This window comes from Lytechinus variegatus, chromosome 12 (assembly GCF_018143015.1).
Source record: "Lytechinus variegatus isolate NC3 chromosome 12, Lvar_3.0, whole genome shotgun sequence".
Classification (NCBI taxonomy): domain Eukaryota; kingdom Metazoa; phylum Echinodermata; class Echinoidea; order Temnopleuroida; family Toxopneustidae; genus Lytechinus; species Lytechinus variegatus.
The window spans coordinates 11407405-11433829 of record NC_054751.1 but is presented as its reverse complement, the minus strand read 5'-3'; the positions used below and the strand labels follow the sequence as shown (position 1 = coordinate 11433829).

At 36.9% G+C, this 26425-nt stretch overlaps 2 protein-coding genes across 4 annotated transcripts in view; one reads left to right on the top strand and one right to left on the bottom strand.

The window, feature by feature from the left end:
* The window catches only part of LOC121424766 (rhotekin-like), a 43246-nt gene that overhangs the window by 3291 nt on the left and 13530 nt on the right, over nucleotides 1–26425 (bottom strand). For 2 of the 3 annotated variants that reach the window (XM_041620536.1, XM_041620537.1), the window contains exons 2-10: nucleotides 21607–21714; nucleotides 18088–18379; nucleotides 17370–17423; nucleotides 12926–13046; nucleotides 11712–11889; nucleotides 10657–10771; nucleotides 9813–9922; nucleotides 9142–9270; nucleotides 1699–1858 (exon numbers count right to left, since the gene is read on the bottom strand). In XM_041620536.1, the coding sequence (XP_041476470.1) occupies nucleotides 1699–1858; nucleotides 9142–9270; nucleotides 9813–9922; nucleotides 10657–10771; nucleotides 11712–11889; nucleotides 12926–13046; nucleotides 17370–17423; nucleotides 18088–18379; nucleotides 21607–21714 (1267 nt within the window). Of the gene's footprint in view, nucleotides 1–1698; nucleotides 1859–9141; nucleotides 9271–9812; nucleotides 9923–10656; nucleotides 10772–11711; nucleotides 11890–12925; nucleotides 13047–17369; nucleotides 17424–18087; nucleotides 18380–21606; nucleotides 21715–22081; nucleotides 22084–26425 lie in introns of all 3 variants that reach the window. The other variant, XM_041620538.1, reaches the window with a different exon arrangement.
* LOC121424767 lies at nucleotides 3565–7831 on the top strand. The gene is made up of 2 exons (XM_041620539.1): nucleotides 3565–4869; nucleotides 6540–7831. Coding segments are annotated over exons 1-2 (1101 nt in total). The 5' UTR covers nucleotides 3565–3769; the 3' UTR covers nucleotides 6541–7831.

The window sequence follows — 26425 nt, the reverse complement described above, 5'->3', positions numbered from 1 at the left end:
CAACTATTATTATTGATGTGGAAGAGGTTTATCGTGGCAAAGAATTGAGTAGTAGAAATAACCAGTTGTCTCACGATGGATCAAACGTAGTAGGAAATCGATGTTTCGTCTGCAAGCTGCTAGACTTCGTCAGGCAATGAGCAAAGACGCTGCTGCGCACGGGTTATATAGCGTCGGGAGCTTGGAGAAGCATGGCATCCGAGTTATATTCAAGTCCGACAGCATCCGCAGCCAGCTGGTCTGTCCGATAGACAGCCCGATCCCCGACAGACGCGATGAGGTTGTTTATAAGATCCCATGTTCGACTTGCGACAAAGTCTACATCGGTGAGACTGATAGACCTGTGGGGGAGCGCATTAAGGAACATCGCCATGATGTTCGGCTTAGACGCACCGATAGCTCTGCAGTTGTAGATCATGCTTGGGACTCCGATCATCCACCTAACTGGGATGAGGTCAGCTGCATCGCTAATGATAAGCATTGGTATACGCGGCGCATTAAGGAAGCAATTCAGATTCGTTTACACCCGAGCAATATCAACAGGGACAGCGGCATTGAGATCCCTGATGAGTGGTTGCCTACTATCAGACAGCATACTGCATCCACCGTTCACAGCGCGCGGCGCCCACACCGGCGGGTGCCCGACTCCAGCGCGGACGCTAATTGGCCAGCTGCATCGGCCAATCACAGTGCGTGGTGCACGCTCCAGCGGGCACCAAGCACCAGCGCGGACCCTGACTGGCCACCCGAGTGGAGCCGGACAATAGCTCCCGACGCTATATAACCCGTGTGCAGCAGGGTCTTTGCTAATTGCCTGACGAAGTCTAGCAGCTTGCAGACGAAACGTCGCTTTCCTACTACGTTTGATCCATCGTGAGACAACTGGTTATTTCTACTACTCAACTATTATTATTATTATTTTTTGTTTGGCATCACCTGTGCCTGGGAGGCGAAAGCGAACTGAATCACTGTGACTCGCAGGTCTCTCTTCCCAGTTAAACTGATTTGAGGGAGTGCAGGTGGACCACTACACCGGATTTCTCCCTACTCTTATACGAATAGTGCAGTGGGTTCTTTACGTGCAAAGGTGGTGACTCTCCTCAACACAGGGCCTCCATTTAACATCCTATCCGAGGGACAGAGTGTTTTTAACTGTAACATAGCCTGCATCTATGAAACATGGGAGAGATTATTATTCTCATTTACGTCATGACTTACCAACATTGGGACGTTTACACACAACACACTGGCTTCAGTCATCCGCTCATGGTAGACTCGAACCCACGATCTTTGGTTCGACGGGCAGATGAGTTACCAACTGAGCCAACTTATTGTTTTGTATATTTCCTGTTCATTTGATAAGCCCAAACTGAAGCACTGACTTTCCACAAACTCAGCTCCTCACTAACCCATCAGGAATCAACCCTTATCATTATTTTCATTTACGTCATGACTTACCAACATTGGGACGCTTACACACAACGCACTGGCTTCAGTCATCAGCCCATGGTGGACTCGAACCCACAATCTTTGGTTCGACGGGCAGATGAGGTAGCGACTGAGCCAACTTATTGTTCTGTATTTTTCCTGTTCATTTGATAAGCCAAAACTGAAGCACTGACTTCCCACAAATTTAGCTCCTCACTAACCCATCAGAAATCAACCCTTATTATTATTTTCATTTACGTCATGACTTACCAACATTGATTAATTGCTGCTCAAATGCTTTCAGCCACATTTCTAGTTCCTCTTCTGACTCGGCTGTGAATGGATGTTTTCTGTCAGGATCATCGCCGCAACCACTGATCACAAATGACAGTGGGTCTGTACAACACGTTGAACGAACCGCTGAAGAAGTCTGAATTTTAAGAAAATAATTTATACTTATTATCATTTTATAACAAATTCAATAGTTACAGTTAAACATTACATATACAGTTGAGGCCAAAAGTTTACATACACCCATGGAAATCAGTTAAATTTGTTCGCTTGCCGAACATTGTAAAATTTACTTTAACTTCAGAAATATAATTCCTACCATGACTAATTTGGTATCATATGAAAGAGCGTATTTAGCTCTTTCACATAATTGGGATGTCGTTGGGATTAAAGTATATTTCAGGTGGAATTTTCTTTGAAGAAAAAGGTATTATTCGTGCTCAATGTATTATATTGTTTGTTATTATATTTTCAAACATTGTTTCATAGAAATATATCAAAGTCAAATCTATGGTTTATATTACATTTTCTATCATATGTCACCACTGAATAAAAAGTGTAATCTGAAATGTTTGTGTTGAGAAGTAACTAGCACAATAATATGAAATGATTTTGCAAAGTTTTTATTTTTAATTTGTCTAAAATATGAAGATGGGGGGGAAATGACACCTAAATATTTTCAGCTCCTGATGACAAAGCAATGTGATGAAGGAGCATGACATACTCATTTGCTTGATATCAAATTGGTCATGTTAGCACAAATATTTTATATGATACAGCAAATTTATGATGTTTGGCAAGTGTCAACTTTTCTTTGAATTTCCTGGGTGTATTTAAATGTCTAGCCTCAACTGTATACCTACTGATAATATGAAGCCAGTTGGTGACAGAGTTGCAATCAAATGAATCTTAAGAATCAAATGCAACTTGGTTTTGAGCCAATCACATATGTATATTTAGGAATTCCGCTTGATTTCTCTAGTTGACTTCTCAACTAGCCAGCATCAATCTCACAGCCACCACTCTCAATTGTACATTTAATTGTAACTAAGTTTAAAGCCTGTGTATAGCTTTGGTAAAGGGTCAATAATGTGATTGATAATCGAATATCATCTAATATGACAGTCTTACTGAAGCGTAGAGACCGTTAGATATTTTTCCAACTGCACTTCTCTGAGAAAATTGCAAGTATTCAAATCTTGGATATATAGCGCCCTCTCTTGGCGATGCTTGTTTTAAATTTAAAAAATGGGCATTCAAGCACTTATCTCATAAATTTAGTGATTAGATATCCAAAAGTTACAGACAAAGAACATATCTTGAAAGTTTCAGCCCATTCCATGATTTGGAATAGGATTTAATTGAAAGAAAAAAACACACAGATATTTTAATTTGATCGGGTGACCCGATCAAGTTAAATTTCCATGTAAAATCGCAAAATTTATCCTGTAAAACACATTTTCATTTCATATCCTCCACATCATATCTGTTGTAGGGCATATCCATTCATATTAGCTAGCAATGAATTGGAATAGCGATAGGTGCATTTTGGTGGATTTACCAAAACTATATACACAAGCTTTAAAAATGCAGTTGATGATACATATCATGTCATATTTACTAATGCTGCAAAACCCTGTTCAAGGAATATCAGGACTGATGGGAGGCCTGTTACGTAAAGCTTAGCTATTGATCATAGAACTGATTTTTACGATCGATCAAACAATAATCAATTCAATCAATCATATAAATTAGCCCCATGATCAATCACTAAACTTTCTGGTATATTGGGCTCTGGGATCCGTAACACAAAGGTAACATTGATCATATGCTTGATTCTATTACATAACACTCGTACAAGTCTTCAGAGGTTAGCATATCCCAGGTGTTCAGGCAGTGGAATCACACAAAGGAATTTCAAAGTAATTTAAAATTCAAATGAGGCATCGAGCCCGAGTCTCTATAAAAGGACCCGCTGTCCGTACGGTATTCATCTTTTCCTTGTGTGCAGGCAGTGACGTTAGTTCTACACCAGTAACATCTTTTCTCCATGGCCGACGAAGCCCAACCGGAACGAGCAGAGCCGCTCCTCTCCTTAGGAGAGGATGTTAACCAACGCCTGACTTCTCAGGCTGCTGAGATTAAGCGGCTAACTGAGACGTTGTCTCGGTATATGGATCATGAAAGTTCAGCTCCTAGTGAGCATTTCGGCAGACGTGCTTGGCACGCTGTGCAGCAACAACATCCCCCTCGGGGTGATGACGACATATTAAGCCTCCTTGCGGGGCCCAACGAGCTGGATGCTATGTCGGATGCTGGATCTTCCGTGACCCCAGTAGTCCACTACGACCCAGACGTCGATTTGGAACCCAAGGAGCTCGATATCAGAGAGGATGCCGATTTATACGACACTGGCATCAGTGTTGGCCCTGCCAAATTTGATAAGCTGGCCGAAAGGCTTACTAAAGCGGTTACTCTCCCGCCCAAGAAAGAGAGTTTGGAGAAGATTTCATCGCGATATCTTACCCCCAGCAATGCCCCTGAAGCTTGTACGCCACGCGTTGTGCCTGAGGTTTGGCAAACTATTTCGGGTCGAGCTCGGTCTAACGATGTTCGCCTCCAGAAACTGCAAAACAATGTTGTGCAGGGACTTCTTCCCTACGGGGAAATTTTGGAAGAATTACACGCAGCAACTTCTCAGAAGAGGCCAGTGAACATTGAACGCATTAAAGAGTTTTCTCTTGATGGGCTCACTTTAAGCGGGCATGCTTCTTATGAGTTAAGCATGTATCGGAGGGCGGAAATCAAGCCCTATATCAACCCCAAATACAAGGGTTTGTGTAGCCGGAATACTCCCTTGGATGAGAAGTTGTTTGGGAAAGATATACAGAGTACCCTAAAAAATGTGGCTGAAGCGTACAATGTGGGACAAAAAGTCTCACATCATGGGAAGGCCCCACGTCGCCACACCCAGAGGAAGCAAACCGATTTTTCCACTCACCGTCGCCATGACTTCAAGGGACAACGATCGTCTCAGTGGAGCCGCTCTCGAGCTCCAGCAACGGTGTCTCGTCCACCGCTTTCACCCCCACGCTATCCAGCGGACCAGAATCGTCAGGGCTCTTCGATTCATAGACAGGCAAAAAAGTAGTGAGTACCCCAATTTTTGCAGGAAGACTCAAGTTTTTCAAAGATGCCTGGTCTCAGATCACCTCCCACCCATGGATTTTAACATCCATTTCGGGTTACAAGATAGATTTTTTATCTACTCCCTTCCAGTTTTATCATCCGAGTATTATTTCATTTACTCAGGAAGAAAAAGTCGCAATCGACACAGAAATTGCCGACCTTCTAATGAAACAAGCTGTTAGAGAAATTCCATTACGTGAATGCATGTATTTGTCAACAATATTTACTGTTGCTAAGAAATCTGGAGGTTTGAGACCGATAATCAATTTGAAAAACTTGAATAAATTCGTGACATACGAACATTTCAAAATGGAGCATTTTAATTTGGTCAAAGATTTGATTATTTCTAACGATTTCCTAACTACGATCGATCTTAAAGATGCATATTTTTCTGTACCCATTGATCCTAGCCAACATGGATATCTTTCTTTTTCATGGGACGAAAAATTCTTCTGTTTTCAATGTCTTCCTTTTGGATTGAGCTCAGCTCCTCGGGTGTTCACCAAAATTATGAAACCTGTCATTGCCTCAGTTCGAGAAAGAGGCATACGAGCAATGATTTATTTGGATGACATTTTAATTTTTGCTCGTTCTAGACAGGAAAGTTTGGATAACACGTCATATGTTGTCAATTTGTTAGAATCATTAGGCTTTGCCGTTAATTATGCCAAGTCAAGTTTGATGCCCCAGACTACTATCACATTTCTCGGCTTTGTCGTCAATTCAATGCAGATGACGATCAGTGTGCCAATTGAAAAGATAAAGAATTTTCAATTGCTTGGGAAGACTATTCTTAGTAGCCAAGAGATCAGAATCAGAAATCTTGCAAAGTTTATTGGCTTAATTGTTTCGTTTTTTGAGGCCTTCCCACCAGGCAAATTACATTATCGTATTCTTGAATTTGCGAAAACGAAAGCCTTACAAAATTCTGATTATAATTTTGATGCGTATTTTGTGTTCGAACCCCATGTACGCGCTGAAATTCAATGGTGGCTTTCTAAAACACCAGAGGAATTCCGATCCTCTATTCAGCATCCTTCTATTAGCATTACAATATCTACAGATGCAAGTAGATCGGGATGGGGTGCATTTTCACATGAAGATGACTCTTTTACGCAAGGCGCCTGGCCATCCAAGCATCAAGATTTGCATATCAACGGGTTAGAATTACTCGCAGTTCAGAATGCACTGCTTTCTCTGTGTGGCACATGTGTGAACCAACACATTCATGTAAAATCGGATAATAGTACTGCTGTTTCATACATCAATAATCTAGGCGGGAGTGTACCAAGATTAAATTCTATTTCCGCACAAATTTGGCTTTGGTGTTTTGAATCAAACAATTGGCTTTCTGCATCACATGTTTCTGGTACCGATAACTGTACTGCTGATGTACTATCCCGTCGCGACGTCAATAAAGAATTGACCCTTTCACCATTTGTTTTTAAATCATTGTTAGACAGATTTCAACTTTTGCCAGATGTAGATTTGTTTGCATCAAAATTTAACAATCAGTTATCCAAATACGTCTCATGGAAACAAGACTCGGAGGCAATAGCTATTGATGCCTTCTCTTTGTCTTGGGAAGATTTATTTCCTTACATGTTCCCCCCTTTTTGTCTTCTATGCAGAGTTCTGAACAAAGTGAGAAAGGACAACACACAATTGGCTATTCTCATAGCACCTGTTTGGAAAGCACAAGTCTGGTTTCCAATACTCCTCGACCTACTGGTAGCACCCCCCATCCTGCTTCCAGAGGACAGCCTCATACCCCACCCTCAACACAAACTCAAACTTCAACTAGCCGCCTGGCTTATCTCCGCCAACAATGGAGTTCAACAGGAATTTCGGAACAAGCTGCCGAACTCATTGAATTCTCTTGGCGACCAGGAACAAATAAACAATATGAATCTGCATGGCAGATATGGCGTAGTTGGTGTACTGAACGGTCGACTAATATGTACAACCCATCTATAGACAGCATTGTTAATTTCCTTGCATATCAACATTCCTTAGGGAAAACATATTCAACCCTTAACTCTTATCGTTCTGCACTTTCGTCTATTTTAACGGCGATCGATGGTTTTCCTGTTGGGAAACATCCACTAGTTGTTCGTTTACTAAAAGGGGTATTTAACAGAGACCCCCCTAGACCAAAGTATAATCATACTTGGAATGTGTCTACCGTGTTAGATTACCTTTCTTCGCTCCCAGATAATGTTAACCTGTCCTTACTAAGTTTGAGTCAAAAGTTACTAGCCCTAACGGCTCTTGTTTCTGCCCAACGGACACAGACTCTTATGTATCTAGATATTAGTTCAATGCAGATGTCTGAGAACTTTGCAGTTTTTTATGTCAAAGAATTACTTAAGACTTCAACACCCCGAAAGGGTATCAACAAGCAAGTTGTAAAATTACCAGCGTACCCCGCTAATCAAAAACTTTGTGTTTTGACTACCCTAAAAGAATACATCAAACGCACTGAACCTCTTAGGGAAGTAAACAAAGAGACCAAGCTTTTCATCTCATCAAGAAAGCCACATAATTCTGTTACTACATGTACCTTAGCAAGGTGGATGAAAGCCATTCTGTCAACATCTGGCATAGATACGAGCATTTTTTCTGCTCATAGTTTCCGTAGTGCATCGACATCATTAGCTTTTGCTCAAGGTGTTACCCTAAACGAGATTTTGAAGACAGCCGATTGGTCTAACGCTCGGACATTTGCCGAATTTTATCTAAAATCCCCAGATAATAGTAAATCTTTTGGCGTTACAATTCTGAACAGTGCTTCAAACATCTAGATGATCATTTTTATGTAGTTTCCATTATACAAACGAGAGTCCTTGTTTGTAAGGAATTTTACTGTTTTCCTTTTCTGTGTATTTATTTTTGGAGAATAAACAAATAAGAAAGAAAGGAATTGAAGAAGAAAAATCAGTTTAACGTGTTCTCACGGCATTGAGACTGCATGAAATAAACTTAAATAAATAATATTATTGTTTCAATGTGCTTTTTATCTTCGTCAGATTTAACATGCCATCTTCTGTGCGTGATTGCTTTGAAGATGCTAACCTCTGAAGACTTGTACGAGTGTTATGTAATAGAATTCCTAAATTATACAAATTATTAATGAAGTATAATTAGAATTCTATTTAATAATAAGAAGTACAAGTCGAAGAGGTCCCACCCTTTTCACAATCAGGAAATATTTTCCTTCTGTTTCCCCTCCCTTTCATGTCGTACTCAGCACAGAAGATGACAAAGTCTGTTTTGTGTGTGATATCTTATCATGAAAGAATGCTTTTTGTGCGTGAGTGAATTCTCAACATGAATGAAAGATTGTCTGAGGGTATGCTAAAGTGATTTGATTGTTATATGAATAAAATACGATACAGTGGGAGTGTTTTCTCCCTTTTGTGAAGGAAGAAAATATTTACCTATCAACTTTCTTTCTTCTTTGTTCTTACCTTCTTTAAACCTTCAATCTACTTTGAACGATGAATACCTTACGGACAGCGGGTCCTTTTATAGAGACTCGGGCTCGATGCCTCATTTGAATTTTAAATTACTTTGAAATTCCTTTGTGTGATTCCACTGCCTGAACACCTGGGATATGCTAACCTCTTCGACTTGTACTTCTTATTATTAAATAGAATTCTAATTATACTTCATTAATAATTTGTATAATTTAGGAATTTTCACGATGTATTGTACATTGTAGTCATTGGAATCAATCATAGAAATGATTGTTCCGATACGTCGTTCCAATGTATTAAGCGCGATATAAATGCGGAATATCATTATTTTTATATTATAGAAAAATGTTCTACGATCAATAACTAAACTTGTTGGTACATAGGGCCCTTGGATGATGTGATCAGGGAACTGTTTCATTGAAGGCATCAACGCTGCACTGACAAGTAATCACTCTCTGATAACTACCATACTAACAATCAGAGACATAGACCCGTTTCATAAAACTTGTTATTTGCAATAACGGTTGAAAGCTACTGTAATCCTTTTGTCTGATTGGCTAAGGTAAATTTGTAATACAAATTCTGCATTTGTTGCTATAACAAGTCTTCATGAAACGGAACCAAGTGTGTATCAGAAAAATCAAAACATAGGATCTGACTGAAACTGTCCAAGGTGACGATTTTAATAGTTGATGCTGACAACGTTCATGAAACAGTGTCTCCATAAAATCACAAGATAGAAGGGTCTGTTTACCTTTCTGATTTGTAATGTCATAATGGGTTCACCGAGATTGCCGTCTGTGGGATCATCCCAACACGTTAGACACGATCCTTCTAATCTACCCCACAGTCTGTTTGATACAGGTTTACCCTGAAACTCATCCTGTGAATACAAACACACATTAATAGTAAGATCATTAGTAGAAAGATGCAATTTATTTTTGGATACCAAATTGGGTAGTGTAGTGTTGGATAAATGAAAGTATATTGGTAAGTCACCCAAAGAGAGGTTTTCTATGTTGCAATTCAATCAAATAATCTTTTTGTACACCCAACCCCCCTTTTTGTTCTCCATTCTTACTCAATATCATGAACTGCCAAAACTATGATTAATCTGACAGCGTTGCAACTTTTCATAAGAACTGGTAAACAGGATGGACCAACATACAGGGTTGGTCGGACATACAGGTAAACTTGCATAATTTGATCTTCTATATGTTGAATCATAGCCTGAGTCAAAGCAAACTTGAAGACCAGATTATTCAAAACATGTATACACCTTTCCTAAGTCAAAATTTTCCCCAAGTCGAACAGATTCCTGTAGTCCAAATAGAATCGATCTGTAGGAAAAACTACCCACACATACATAATTGATTTTACCTTATGGTCACATTTTGGAAAAAATAATATAGCCTGTTTTCTTACCTGACTGGATAAGTAGCCCGACATTGTCTCTTCTGCCATACAGAGCGGTTGAGCAGCAAGCCGGCAACAGATGTTACCAAACAACTGCAGCTGATGTGGTGTGTTATCATCTACAAAACAAATTTCATATTTGGCTGTACTAAGTCACAGATACATGTATCTTCAACGGTGTCAAATATGTTAGATCTTTCATTTATTGTGGTGATTTATAAAGCTGATTGTAGAGTTATGCCTGATTTCAGGAGCAACTGAATTATATCATAAAGGGACAAAATGTGAGATGACGGCTCAAATCAATCCAAGGCCATACAAGTTCATGGTCATAGATGCCCTATTGATTGGCCTCAATGTCCATCTCGTTGCTCTTAGAGATTTGAAGAGCACCTTTTTTTTTGATTGGTGCTGTGGTATAGAAATGTTCCCCACGAGAAAGTGACATTGTCTTAAAAATTTCAGATCTTAAGGCTTGTGTGCCTGGAATATTTTCCTGAAATTTCAGTAAGTACTAATAACCTCATTGACTTTTTGTCCAAAATATACATTGTGCATAATGTGTGGGGCCTACCATATCCCAAAGTTGCAGGTAACTTTAAAATAACAAAAACAATAAAAATACCCATCATGGTTGTTTACTAAAAAAAAAAAAAATGGCCAGGGCAATTAAGTTGTATTTATTGAAGAGCGCTTTGAGATTATTAAAATAAAAAAATATTATACACATATTCAAAAAGTTACCTTACCACAATAATTATTTCAGTTTTGAACCCTCCTATAAACCCTCTTTTTTATGATGTTACATGGATAATGGTTGATCAGAGTGAATTTCATTTATAGTTATACTCACCTTTCTCTGTGACAAGATCAAATGTCTGTACTTGATCACTGACTTGCTGTAAACTAAATCTTGCTCTGGCCACCAAGCTGTACCGTGGACCTTCTGACTGTTCCTCCTCAGGTGGCTACAAGATCAAGAAAATATTCAGATGAAATAATAAAGATAATAATACCGGTAGTCTTATAATACTCTTTTCATGAAACTCATATCAAATTGTTTCAAAGAGTAGATAAAAATATACAAAGAACAAAAGTGAAATTGAAATTATAGAACACAAAATAAAAAATCAAATAACTGATGATGAACGAAGATCGGCAGTTGGGATATGTCTGGAGATGTAGAGGAAGTCAAAAAAAATCCACAATGATCACCCCAATAAACACTTCAACAAGATTCTCCCTCTTCAAGAATACCCGCTTTGATGTCCACGACATCTTGGCATTATTTGGTTTTGGTCTATTGAAGTTAGTTTTCGAACAGCATCTGTCTTGTCTGTGGTGATAAATGATAAAGATCTGCAAGACTATACTGTGTTATTACACGTGACCACTTCTACCAGAAGCTCTGGCATGGTTGCTACCAAGATGTCGGAGCAGTGATGTAGACTGTAGTTGTTGCAGCTAACCTAATAAACGTCTGTAAATTTGTATTATAATGAACTAACTACTGGTCTGTGGTTTGCCTCCAACTTAAGCCTGACTGAATCATTGTCCAGGATGCTTTTCGACCATGATAGATTTCAGCCATTTACTTGATTAGGATCTACTTCACCATTTTGATTACCCCTCCTGTACTAAACCAAATACAGTTAAATACAGTTAGAGTGGCCACCTGTCTATATAACTAAAATTGGTTTGGTGGATCCCAAAGTTGTCTTACACTTATAGGGAATATGTGTAATAGAACCCATCTATAAAAGTTGGTGATGGCTTACAACACACTATGAAACCTGTAAGTCAGTAGAGTAAGGGCGAGGCTTCAACTAAAGGAAAACTGGTAGACCGAGATAAACAAAGCATCAGGACTTGAAAATCAGAAGGGAAAGTTAAGAGACCAATACTTACCCCACTCGATGAGTTGACCTGTGTCCTATGACCTAGACTACCACGTCTACCTACAGACGTCGAGAGGGCGCTCAGCTTTCTTCTGATCTTCTGTGGTGTGCTGGCTATTGTCATGTCATTGTGAAGGTTGTATGAATAGACTTCTAAGGTACATGTGAAATCTGGCTTTACGTTGTCACTGCAAGACATCAAATACAAAGGTCAAAAAGACTATTTCCAACTATAAGCAAAAACACTAAGATATATAAATATCTTATTTCACTTCAACAATCAACAATCAAGGTAGAAAGGTGAACTTGAGGCTTGTCCAAACATCATATAGCAAGACTCGGCAACAGAGTACTAGTACATCATTTAATCTGCAATTTTAATGAGATATTATGAAGTGTAAAAAAAAATGTGCAAAGACTGAAAAAAGTTTTATCACCTGGCTATAAAAATGTAAGAACTCGACTTATTTGAAAATTCAGCACATATTTTTTTGTACTTCAAGTATATATAAAAAAAAAAATTATATCATGTGTTCTCCTGCGCAACTTTATGCAATGCACACAAACATATTTGTGAGATGATTTGTCTTGCATCAACACACTATCAATCATGACATGTTTGTATTTATTAGCCACTGCTGTTTTGAGTTGGTTTCAGGACAGGGGATTATGGTTTACAAAGTTGATTTCATGCATAAAGATTAGGTATCATAGAGGCTGTTCTCACGACATTCCTAAAACTAGTTTACTGAAAACTAGTTAAGTGGAAACCAGTTTAACGCGTAGTGAGAGCAGTCCAAGCGGTCTTGGAAGCAATCTTCCAAACCAGTTAGGAAAACCACCGATGTAGTTTTCAAGATCACTTTGCCTCATTAAACTGGTTTTAGCATGAGGACACAACCGTTCTTCGGGTAGCGATCTTCGTACATTTTGAGTGCGCTACTCCACACGACAGGTGTAGAATGCCTATGCTGCGGTTTCGAATTTCGTGCGAAATGTGTCATCCCACTGAGAGCGTTTCCATAGCAACAAGAGCGCTTGCTTGAGGTGATTTTGAAAAACACTTTCGTGTGATCAAGTGGGAAAGCTAGCAAAGTGATCTTCCAAACTGGCTTCCTGAATCGGTTTCCAGTAAACTAGTTTTGGAAAGCATAATGAGAACGGCCTCTTATTCAAACTCAAGATTAGATATTTCAATATAGAATATAAAGCAATAAAACTTACAATACAATGACATCTTTGAAGTTGACATCTGTTGCTTTTCTGTCTATATTAGAAACCAGCTGAGTAGCATATATTTGGGTGTCTATCTTCAGCAAGCAGAACACTGCATATCTGTGATGATCTGAAAGAAAATAAGATATCAAAATTAGGAGAATAGAATGAATTTTTATACCAAACAGAATACTGCAGATCTGAATGATCTGAACAAAAAACACCAGCAATTTGTTCAAAAGTGAGATCAAAAGCATCAAACATCATGTACTGCTCTAGTGTTTAAATAGGTCAGTCATAGTCAGCAAATGCTTTATCAGAGGAAGAATTTAAGGTCAACTATCCATACTATGTTATTAAATAACAAGAAAACATCATTCCAAAAGTTCAGGCGATAGAGAAAAAGTGCTTTTAATAAAGGCAAAGCTCCACCCTAAAAAGATTTATAAAAAAAAAAATATATATATATATATATATATAAAAATAAAATTAAACATAATTGATATTTCTTCAAAATCAAATTTAAAATAAGAAACTTTAATATAGATAGGTTTGTCCTTATTTTAATGGAAAGCATAGTGGAATCAGTCATAGATAATTCAAAGGACTTGGCATGCATGAAAATTGGTAATAGCCAAGGATACCCTGTCAGAGTTGGAAACAATATAGAAAAAAGACAAATTTATTCAAAACTCAAACAAGAAGACAGGTGTTGGGTTGTCATGGCAACAAAGCCAATGATATCAGAGTGAAACCTATCCGCTGTCACGTTCAAGCAGTGTCTGGGCAAATCCCTTTGTTTACTTCCATAAATTGGAGAAAATGGGAACGTGTGTCACAATTCACTTTGCACAGAAGCATAGCCTTTATCAGGGGGAGGCCATGTTTATGCTATGGACCAATGATGGCTAATCTATTATGATTTTCATAGTAGGGTCCCCATCAGCCCAATTTTGATCAAGCCCAGGAGATATCGCCCCTAGAGGTGATATCTCCTTGATCAAGCTCAAGATTGTTGCTAGATACTTGAGAAAGAAAGACTTACACATGTAGTTTTATAATCTGTTTTCATTAGGGGTTGAGTGGGGCTGTTCTGGAAGCATGCACATTTTGGGTTCCATGTTTGGGAACAGAGCGCCATCATTAGTACCATAAATTCATTGACCTGAGCCGAACCAGATACATGAATTCCTTCATGTATATGGTGTACTTAAAGTCTGTACATGCTATGTTAATTTGTCATTGGCAATTTAGTTTTCTGTTTTGCTAAAAACATATGCCTAACGAAATAGCCCACTAAGCGAGTCTTCACCATAAATCGACTAAAGCTACATTTGTCCATGTTTAATATTTCCCTCAACTGCTGTTTTACCATATTTCATATATATTTTGTAATAGGCTTGGAATGAATGATGATTTATTTTGTGACATTTCCATTACTATAGAGTCACAAGTTCCATGAAACTTGACTTGCAAATCTTTAAAAAAATCACTGCAAAAAAAACAGTAATACAGTACTTTGGAAACATAGGGTGATGATGACAGAGCTGTTGTATTCTTGTGTTCATAAGAGCTTGTTTAGAGAGGCTGTACGTGATTTGAAAGAAGGAGGAGGGTACTTGTCTCATGAGGAAGCGTATAATACACAAACGTGTCAGGATGAAATATTATGATAGCTAGAGAGGGGCCATCTTTATTTTGATGGGTATTTATCTTACTTTAGCCTAGAATCTACCTTCTTATCATGAATTCATTGTATCCACTCGTATTCATTTACTTCTAAAAACAAATGCCAATCATCAGTATACATTTCCAAATTAAATTCTGTGAATTCAAGAGCTAGCTTGAAGAACTTCTTGTAGTTTTTTGTATAATGATGAATAATTTATCTAGACGTATAGCACATACTACATGTATAATGAATGTTTCAAGAGGTGATAATTTGTGCAGTGCCCATTATCTTGTAAGTGTAATACAAGCAACAAAACACATTAAAAACAATTTGATTTGACCTAGTACATTTGACCACCATTTTATCCAGGGAGCATTTCATAAAACAAATAATGATTTTTCAAGGACCATTGTTCAAAGCTACTGTAATCTTTGCATCTGATTCGGATAGCTCAGGTCTAACAATTTGTGAAAATCACTGCCAAAAACATTTCATGAAAAATACTCAACCAGGACTTCTCTTTTTACTGGCCATGTCATCTGGCCAGTTTCTCTCTTTTAATTTTCATAAAATTCACTTTTAATTATTAATAACCCTTCATATTTTCTGTAAAATTAGATGTTTAACCGCATGTCTGTATTCAATACCAACCACATTACAATTCACCAGATGGAAAGTTATTCATTTCATTGACACACACAAGCAACATTCACTAAACACTAGTGTAGGCATGTGTATAGAAGGCAAGCTGTCAGATTTGAACCAGTAATACGTGCACGAAGGAAGCAATCATTAGATCAATTAAGTTTTTGCTCCATCCACCTGTCTTGACATTCATGCTTGAGAAATGTCCTTTGGCGATAATAGCATTAAGGTACTGGATAATGGTACCTTCATAATCCTGATTAAGGTGAAAAGCGTGTGAAATGCCACACCATTTGTCTGTCTGAGATTTTTAAAGGGAATGATCAGCAACTACATTCAGTAATTCATTTTAAAAGAAGTATTTTTTGTTGTTGTTTTATGATTGGGGTTTAAAAAGGACCAATTGGCGATCTCATACATTCGCGTATCCAGCATCAGATCTTACAAAGCATTTCAGGTGCCTAATTGTCTGGGGACAATAGTGACTCTATTATGCTTGAGCATGGGCCCATACATTTCTTTGTCATAGTTGATGCTGGATACGCTAGTGTAATAGTAGTTGATGTACATGTATAAAGAAGTACATTTTTTATAATTTTCCTGACTAGGAAAATAAAGGAAATTTAATTATGATAATAATTCATTTTAACATAAGAATTTTTTTATACGGTTACTATGTGTGGAATTTTGAATGTTATTAAATGATACTAAACATCTCGTTTCTGTTTAAAGATCACACATATTTTAGTGCTCATTGGGTGCATTGTAATCTGTACAAATGTATGATGTAAACTTTTCAAATATCTTCAATCTCTTCCATGTCTTGTATTTCAAAACTGCGAAGCATCTCATTATCACATTCACATAATACATTGCCAAACAATTGACTTCAGATAAAAAGCTTTAAACCAATGTAAAATTCAGCCTTTACGTGAGCTTTCTAACAATACAATCTTTAAACTGACAGTTACAATTCACCAAAGTGTTTCTTCAGGCACTCAACATCCAAATCACATTGCACTTTATCCAATAGAAAGCCTTCTATGGACAACAGAATTCAACCATTGTGGTTGAAAGCATTGTGTGATAAGTATGAAGTCATTAAGGGGTTGAATGAAATGGGAAATGTCCCATAAAGGGTGTACAATGACAGAGTGATCCTTCTTCTGAAATGAGGTGTGGTAATGATCTGACATTATTCAAACGGCATTACAGGACTTCTTTTATGTGTTTGTTAGGCATATAAATGGATGTGAATGTAGAATCACAAAGTGAGTTCTCTCCTAATCTTTTTTTGGTTCAAAATGATTCTTCCAATTCCAAACTACATTTTATTCTTTGGATAATTTGAAATTTCTCCCCCTAATGAAGCTGAGAAATATTGCATTTTTACGAAAGAGAAGAACAAATTTGACCTTTTAATAAATTCAAATCACATATATGGCTCATTTTCTCTTCTTTCTCTCTAATTCTGTAGCTAAAATAATTATCCAAATCAAAGTTTTCTCAGGGTAATTAAACATTTATTACCTGATTGATAGTGAGAAATGCTGACTCTTCTTGAAATAGATCAAAAGAAATGTTTTTCTTTTTTCTTTTCTTTTTACTTTACACAAATCTCCATTTCTTTCTTTTTTCTTTGTCTCATGCAATTATCTAATTATATTGTTTTACCCTATCCTTAGTGATAAATGCAGATTAAAAACAAATTTGATTACGCAGATTGCTTCATACTCATTTCAAACAGATTTCTAAATTTCAACAGTGACAAAAATTGAAACTGAATTAAAGAAAACAAAAACTGATAACCCTTAAAGCAACTTGGAATGCACAGAAATTACAACTAAAATATGCATATTACTTCTGAAAAGTAAATTTGTCAAATTCTGACAAATGCATTCAATTGTAAAATTCAAGTTTTATCTGTATACCGGTACTTAAATTTGAAACGATGGTTACCTACATGAAGTGCACATCGAAACAAGTTACAATGACAACCATTTTTATGTGGCCACACTAACAATGCAAAGGAATGTTACTGTATCATCATTATAGCAGATATCATTATAGTTTCATTTAAGACTCAGCCTTTACAAATAGTTTAAGGGGGAAATAATTTTAGAAAATGTTTTTTACCTCCTTTGTTTTTTATATGGTCCACATCTCTCCACATGAGGGGAATTTGTAAATCTGAAAATAAAATTATAAGAATGTGAAAATTGCTGAGCATTAAATTAAAACACGTAAACATTGAAGGAAAATACCTTAGAGAGGGTTTCAATTGGATCTGAACAAGTGTTGTGTATGATGACTTGGTTCGAGTCCATGTGATTTTTTTATTTTAAAAACATTTTACTTTTTTTTAAACAAGCGGTTGTGGTTAACCAGTTGGGGGGGAGGTTCTTTTAAACTTAATAAAAAATTTAATTTGCCTTTATACATCCATGAAGTACCCCTCTCTATCAGGAAAATTTTCAATTGAATATTGTGATTTTGTCATAAAATACCAACAAATTGAGGAATAATTTATTCCTTCTTGACTCTGAATGATTGAATTCTGCAAATTTCAGTTGATATTAGAATACTAACATTAATGTGTTCATGTGGGACAAGATCACATTCTGGTGAAGCCAACACTAATTTCCAAAAATCCAAAAATAAGTACAAAAATCATTGATTTCAATTCATTTATGCTTTTGGGCTCTTATTCTTGACTTTAAATAAAATATTGAATTGGATGGAGACAAAGGACGAGTTAATAAACTTCTCCTTTACCTACAATTATGCCCTAAAATTCCAAATTGGATAAGATTTTTTTTTCCAATATTAAAAAGTTCAATAAATTTCTTCTCACTTGAGACACAGACAGTAGCTCTACAAGGCTCGATGACATCACAACCAGCTTCAGCATCTACACCAGAGTCACTGCCCGCACTCTTGATCTTCCTAGATGCTGCCCGATCAGCAAACTCCGCAGTCTTACGTCGCTGTAGCTCCGACATGTACGAGAGGACGCGCACGTTGGACGTGAGAAGGTTTTTGGCTGCTTCAAGGCTTTGTGCTTCCCTCTTGCAGGCTGCTAGGAGCTTCCGTGTACCCTCTCTCATCTTGATCTCCAAGTCAATCTTCTGTTGCATGTCATAGTCCTAGTCAAATCCAATCAAAGTCATAAATGATATATTGCAGTTTTAGGAGTTGAAAGCTCATGTTTTAATGCATTCTAAAATTACATTTTAAATGTATCATAATAAAGCTTAATACTAGTAAGGAATAAACATCTTTTCTGTGGACTTATTTGTAAATTTTGGCATTTTTCTACCATTCACATCACAAATGGGAGTTCACTGGTGCAAATACATTAAGATGGTCAAATATACTGAAGGTATAAATTAGGCCCTCAATTTCAAAATGAATAGGAGAAAAATCATGATGAGGAAATAGTAAGATGCCGATTTCACGGGGCTCCTCATATGGATGCAGTACATGTAATTCAGGTCAATTCCCCAAACCATGCTTGCATAATGTGACAGCAACCCTGGATACTGACTGGGTTAATCAACTTGACTCCAGCTCTGTGTGTGTGTGTGTTCATACGATTCTCTGAATTTAAATCTGAATTCTTGAAATTGACATTGAAAAATGCAATATGTAGGAAACATATATTTACATTTCACATCTGCGATCTTGATTAAAATCCTTTCAGAGGACAGCATTACACAAGGCAGAGACAGGAAGTTCAACAAGTGGTGAGGAGAAGAAAATAGGAAGAATGTATGAAAGGAAAGAGGGAGGAGGGAAAGAAAGGAAAAGGGAGAGTGAACAAGCAGGGGAGGTACTAGTAGGACCAAGGGAGACTTTGAGGGAGCAGGGGAAAGAGAGGGAGAGAAGATGGCGAAAGAGACAGAGAATCGGGGACAGAATTAGAAAAGGAGTTGAGAAAGTGAAAGGGTAATACAGAGAGAAAGGAGAAGAGAGAGAGAGAGAGGGGAAATAGCTTTCAAGCCATAATCATACACCCAGGGGGCACTAACATATTGGTCCTAACCCTTATCAAATCTTCATGGTGCCTTGCAAATTCATTTGAGCAAGCCACTGAGGAGACTGCAACTCATCAAAATATACATCGACTCACCCTTTGAATGGCTTGATTCAATAGGCATAATCAAATTCATTTTAGGAATGATATTCAGCATGGACAAAATTCATAAAATCACTGATCAAATTAAAAGCATATTGGTTAAAATTATAGACCAACATGAATTTGGTAAAATCTGGTTAAAAAGTAGGACCTAAGTAATATTTTGATTTTTTAATTTTCATTCTCATAAGATGCACATGTACTCACAAATTTTTTTAAAGAAATACAAGTCATTGAGGTTTTAAATAACATCAAGTATATAGCAAGTACTGTAAACATTTTTTTTTGTGTGTAGTAAGAGTAGGCCTACATGGCCAAAATACTGATATTCTAAGATGTAGGCCTACTCAATGTTACCTTATTTTACTCACTGACTGAACAGGTACATGTAGAACATTTGCATTTCTGATACATAAGAACTACATGATAACATTTTTAGTGTGAATGGGGCTTCATTCTTAATGTATGCCCAAACAGTAGGCCTGCCTACATGTAGGCTAGTGAACAAGAATATAGGGGAGCTCAGGGCAATTTCATCTTTGAAATGCTCAAATGAGCCATGTAAAACAACCATTAACTGCAATGTTAAAGCTTATCCAATGTAATCAGATTTAGACAGTAATTTGTGAAAAGTAATCCCTATAATAAATAAAAATAATCATTTTTGCATGATGCAGACCTATTGTATATGGTTTCATTTTATCTAAATCTTCTTTCCCAAGTGCAAATGAGCCTTTATGATAATGACTGAAAGTTTGGACAATCCATACAGATTTTAGAATTTGTATGAACACATCATTGTGTTGCGTATCTATCACCTGATGAAAATTTGAATAACCCATTCAATGGTGTAGTTCTCTAGTGTATGTAGGCCTACATGTACACATACATGTTACAAGATCACTACTCTATTCTCCCAAATTTCTCTCTTGAAAAAAAAATCATCCTAAATATCAGATGTGAACCAGCCTCATACTGATTGATGAACATTCAACACTCCTTCCCAGTCTATCAATCATGGGTCTTTATAATGACTTGTCAGCAGGATTCTCTTAACCTTTTATTTTCTTTGTTGTTAAACTAGTGGTTGATCTAATAATCACACTAGTGCCTTTGATAATGACATTTCAACATGCTACATTGAACTCAATCATTTTCTCTTACCCATGGAACAAAAGTCCCTGATTGAAAACAAATCGCTGAAGCCAAAGCCACCAGTATTTTAAAGTGGAACAAACTGTAATGTATTATGTTTTTTTTCCATTTCAGAATCAGCACATGATCTTGCTAACTTTACTAATTGCTCAATAATGTGAATTATACTAAAAAGTATGTAACATGCCAATCTAACCAACAGTGCACCTAGTGAATCTTTAGCTATTTATTTTTTTTTATAGTATATGACACCCTAGAAAGTTTGTCAGCCAATTCTATGCTTGAGAAGAAGTTTTACATGTACATGTACATCAAACATAAAAATAGTCTACACATACATTTATCTTCTTGAAATCAACTCTTGTTTGGGGTTCACCTCCCACTTAACCCCCAAAGTAAGTACCTTGTATTTTTTTCCTTGGGCTCATTGCAGAGAGTTGGGATCAAACGCAACTTTAAAAATCATAAAAAAATCATATGTAACATGATTTTCAACAGATCAAAAGCGTGCATTTGCAACACTGGCATAAATCCTTGCATCACACCTTTTGTTCATGGGGGGGATGGAACAGTAGATCCCCCCCTGACCAATAGGTGTGATGCCAGTGATTTGCAGGCCTGCCAACATTGGAAAAAAAAAAAAGAGTCCTAATAGTGCAGTGCGAATTTTTTTGCTTGATGTCAGGTGTGTCTCAATTTTTTTTTAATTAAGACATGTTTATTAACATTCTTATATCTAAATATTGAGAAATTACAAGAGTTGAAAACTATACACCCATACCTCAATACATAAATGGGCTGATTTGTTTTTCATCTTAAATAAATGGAAAAACTAAGTGTTCCCCTTTTTTTCAGTTGAAAAAAAATCTTTAAAACGGTGTGACTCCTGGACAAAAGGAAGTGTTGCCAGGCTTGCATTTAAGACCTGTGCTTGATTTTTTTTTACCTGCATTTAAATGCAAAGTTTTCTGTCTGCGATGGGTCCTAGGTGTGGTTAAATACCACCCCCCCCCCCACTTTCCTCTCCACAGAGAGCCATCATCTTCATTGCTTAAAATGGATAAAACGCTAAAAGCTTACCTGAAGACTAACAGCAAGCTGTCTAAAGTAGAAAAGATCCAGGTCTTCAATGATATCCCAGCGTGATCCATCCTGTGCTATACTGGATCTCACGTCCATAGAGGCAAGCTGGAATGAAATAAAAGAGTAAAAATAACATGCTACCATAAATAACATGACATTTGACATCTTCCTATGTATATTAAATGAATATTCTGCCTTGCACAAGTCCACCACTTTTGACTTTGCCAAAGTGAAACAAATGAAAATCTTTTTAAAAAAGACATAAATAGCACATCAGACTTTTATTCTCTCATAAATGTTACAAATGTGAAAGTTACATTGTATGATTTTTTATTGCACTCTACATGTATTTTGTGAAAATTCTATCATTAGATTTAACACTCCAGTATTGTTTAGAAAGGGTTAGACTTTGAAGACCATAGACCATATTCCATCCACAAACTCTTTCACATTCCTTCTTGGTCATAGCAACATCTCTTATTATACAGGTTCCTAAGTTTCTGAATCAGGTGTCTCATGAAAAATGGACAAACCCAAGGATCGAGTTGTCATCGAGTTTCTGCAGCTGAAAGGCATGACCCCAGCTGAGACTTTGCACCCTTCGAGGGTAACCCATCCAATTTCTTGGAATGAGTTGTGAGTGACTATGGACAAGACCAAGGAGCAGCCAAAAAAACAAACAACAACAACAACAACAATGGAAGCAAACCATGTCATCAACCCCAATGAATTGAAGCCAACTCATATTTGTTAATTTTCACGCTATGATATACAGGAACTTGTAAAATCAGACTCAATATTGCTGTGACCAAAGAGTGTCGGTAACCCCTTGCTATGACCATGGAGAGTAGCAGGTCCATGCTATGACCAAGAAATGTGGTGGGTAGGATTAAGAAATGTGAAATATTTTATGAACCAAAATTGGTCTTCATATCTTAATTCCTTTCTAATCTATGTTAGGCTCAAAACTATTAATTCAGGGCCCCTCATACAAGAAGATGCAATTTACCAAGGAGCTTCTAATTTACCAACTGAGGGCCCTCCCAATACTCCACTCATAACCACCCAAATTCAGTATCATCAACTCAATTCTACTCAAATCATTGATTGCATGCCATGACCTTCAAAGAAGTGGACACTTGCGCCATAATTACCAGTTAGGTTCACTCAAGGGTGGAAATTGAAATCGGCATGGTCAAACGAGGGTGATATCTACTCCACCGGTATGACTCACTGAACCAAAAGGAATGGAGATGTATTCAATTGCCTGGAGCGTGTCACTTTCTGACTCATCCCACCCCTCCAAAACATGAAAAGAACCAAGTTACACCAATATCAAATGTATGCATCAAGGGTAGTCTAGTTAGTTTTATCATTACAAAGTCACCCCTGTACATCCCTTATCTGCCCCATACATGTATAATTTTAAAAAAAATTGAGAGCCCAAAATCAGATCTCTCTCTTGTCAGGAGAAAATTCTTACTAACATTAACATTGACCCCCTTTTTGTTAAAAAAAATTGAATGAATAAGATAAAATTGGAAGAAAGAATTGTCATATATTTTCTCCTTTCTGAACTCAAATTCTCCAAGACCTCAACCCTAACCCAAACTTCAATGCATTCAGACAGGAGTTTATATTGTTGCAGGAAGAATTAGATCTTGGGGCAATAACTTATTGAAATTCTATTCATAAATTTGTCAAAGTGGGCAAACTGTTGTCAAGTTCAAACAATGAAATACAAGGGGACCATTTTCGGCAGAGACCACAGTGGTCATGATGATTTCAGGTCAGTTGTAATCTGCCAATATTCCGGTACAAGTTTCATAGCTAATGGCGATGAATTTGAAACCACACTTATGTGAGGATTACGTCAATATTGCACTCCCATGTCCAAAAAAGAAGGGTGCCCCCAAGACAAGATTCAAAAGGGTCAGTTTTGCTGTGGAAGCAGATGCAAAAAGGGATCAAGACTGGTGCCAACTTATAGGAAAGCTTCTTAAGTTCTTATATCAAATTCAGGGAACAGAAGAATTCAGCAAAGTGACCCACAATCTATATTGTGTTTTTGGACAGGTCAGGTTTATTGGTGGGATATTATAAATGGAAGTATCAAGGTGTTAATTTGTAGCTGTAAATTGGAATGTCTTTATCAGACCATCATCTCTATGACCATGGACTTATTTTCTTGATTTTTCTTTAGAGCCACAGTTAAAGATTAGTCTGCAGGCACAGACCCTAATTGAAACTTTGATCAGCAAGTGTGTCTCCAAGCAAAGACTAGAACATATACAAAACTTGCTGTTTCCTAGAGGGCCTTCAGTATACAAGGCATAAGTAGGCTGCACATTCAGACCTTTACCTCGAGTGAAGGGTTTGCACAGCAGACTAGTTAAAGATGGTGTAGAGCGTAGCAACTATCATAAAAGCATCCTGGGACATTTTGTTTCTATTCGTTGTGACAGGGGTCTAAAGCCAATGCACTCTAGCCCCTGAAGGGATGGTTAATTACACCTGCTTATACGATTAGAGCATTGAGCCTGGAGTGGAAGAAGTGCTTTCTAATCAAACCCTCTGGGATGATCTGGTAGAAAAATCAGGAAATTGCAGCAAGTGCATGAATTCCTTTACTTGAAAAATCCCCCAGCATGGGATATCATTGTGTCTCTGGTGAGCAAAGAGGGGGTTGAAATAGGGTTGTCTTCATGTGGTTTGAAAATACAATGTACATCATCTAAAATGACTTCCTATTGCTCCATTTACTACAAAAAATAATTGGGCTACCTAATTTTGAGAAATTCAGGTATGTACAGTAAGTATGTGTGTGGGTTGTGTTGCTACTGGCTATGAACATGAAAGTGAGCTAAATGAAAATGGAATTCAAGACCAAGCAGGGAACTACATGGTTAAAGGACAAGTCCACCCCAACAAAACCTTGATTTGAATAAAAAGAGAAAAATTCAACAAGCACAACACTGAAAATTTCATCAAAATCGGATGTAAAATAAGAAAGTTATGGCATTTTAAAGTTTCGCTTATTTTCAACAAAATAGTTATATGAACGAGCCAGTTACATCCAAATGAGAGAGTTGATGACATCACTCACTCACTATTTCTTTTGTATTTTATTATATGAAATATTTTGATTTTCTCGTCATTGTCATGTAAAATAAAGTTTCATTCCTCCCTAAACATGTGGAATTCCATTATTTTAACATTTTGTGCTTCAGGCAAGGAGGTCCTAATTGTCAAATTCGTAAAAATTGAAATATTGTATAATTCAAACAATAAAAAACAAAAGAAATAGTGAGTGAGTGACATCATCGACTCTCTCATTTGGATGTAACTGGCTCGTTCATATAACTATTTTGTTGAAAATAAGCGAAACTTTGAAATGTCATAACTTTCTTATTTTACATCCGATTTTGATGAAATTTTCAGCATTGTGCTTGTCTGATTTTTCTCTATTGATTCAAATCAACATTTTTCTGAGTGGACTTGACCTTTAAGGGGTAAACACTCAAGAGGAAAGACTAACAGTAGTGTGTGTGAAGATAAGCTGGGGTATATTTCATTACATGTAAATACGTGTGGCAATGTTCAGTGGGCAGCATATCCCTTGAATGTTCAATCTTAATTCTCAGTTGGTTGATTAACTTTAATAACAAATTAGATTTATATTGAAGGGTAAATATAATTGCAGAAACCAAGGAGATTAATTTCTGAGGTTCTTTCATGATCAAGTTGTAAAATTAAAAGTGTTGTTTACTTATTAGCATGTTGACAAAGAGCCAATTGGCAGCTGAGCAGTATGTTTCCGACATCAGGGATACCATTTTGCAAAATGTTAGAATATGAAAAAACAGATTCTCACCTCAGCAGTCTTCATCATATAAACAATTTGAGATTTGATACTTTGACTAGCATGTTAATAAATCTCATTATAAAACTTGCATAATAAGAAGTAATACCAAAGTGTATTACAGTAAGTGCAAACTCTGTAATGTTAACATGGTTTCGGGAAAAAAAATGCTGACCACTGATCCATCCCCTACAGAGAGACCTGTAGAACTCGGTTCAGTTCACAGCAGGAATAAAATGATTTAAGTGTTCAGTTTTATTTAAAGGGGTTATTGAAATGCTTGAAAATGTATATTTTTGATAGGATTCTATATGTACCTACTCATGTGCACGTGGGCTTACAGTCTAATTATTAACTTTACATTTAACTGGATTTATGCTCAAATTCTCACAAATGTACTTGTTTCTGTTTATACTGTTGCTCTACAAGCACCACTTTTCAGCAACCTCCTACATGTACATGTATATTTCCAACCTGTTTGAATAGTTATCTTGATTATTGTAATATACATTTTCCTTGTTATGTTGATTACGTATCAAGATGTATGGAACAAAACATATTGTAAATGTTGGAGATGTAAATAAATGGAAAAAATTGAAATATTTTAACCTGGGCAACATTTAATCGAAATATGTTGACAATGTCATCATTATATGGCAACAACCAAAGAAACATTGTACCTTGATTTTGATTGGCTGCTTAGCCCTGTTACCATGGGGATAGAGACAAAAAAGGAATCTGCTAGGTGTGATGCGCAGTATCAAAGAACGAAGTATTATTACTGTATGGTGTATCATTATCATTAAATGGAAGTTTCCATAATAACAAAGGTATATAGTGAATTTTATCAACGTACAAATTTAAGACTATAAAAAGTGATTTGCAAACAGACAGGCATAAAATAGTGATCACTGTAGGCCTATAGTTGTACACATTTGCAAGTTTTCTTTCCTT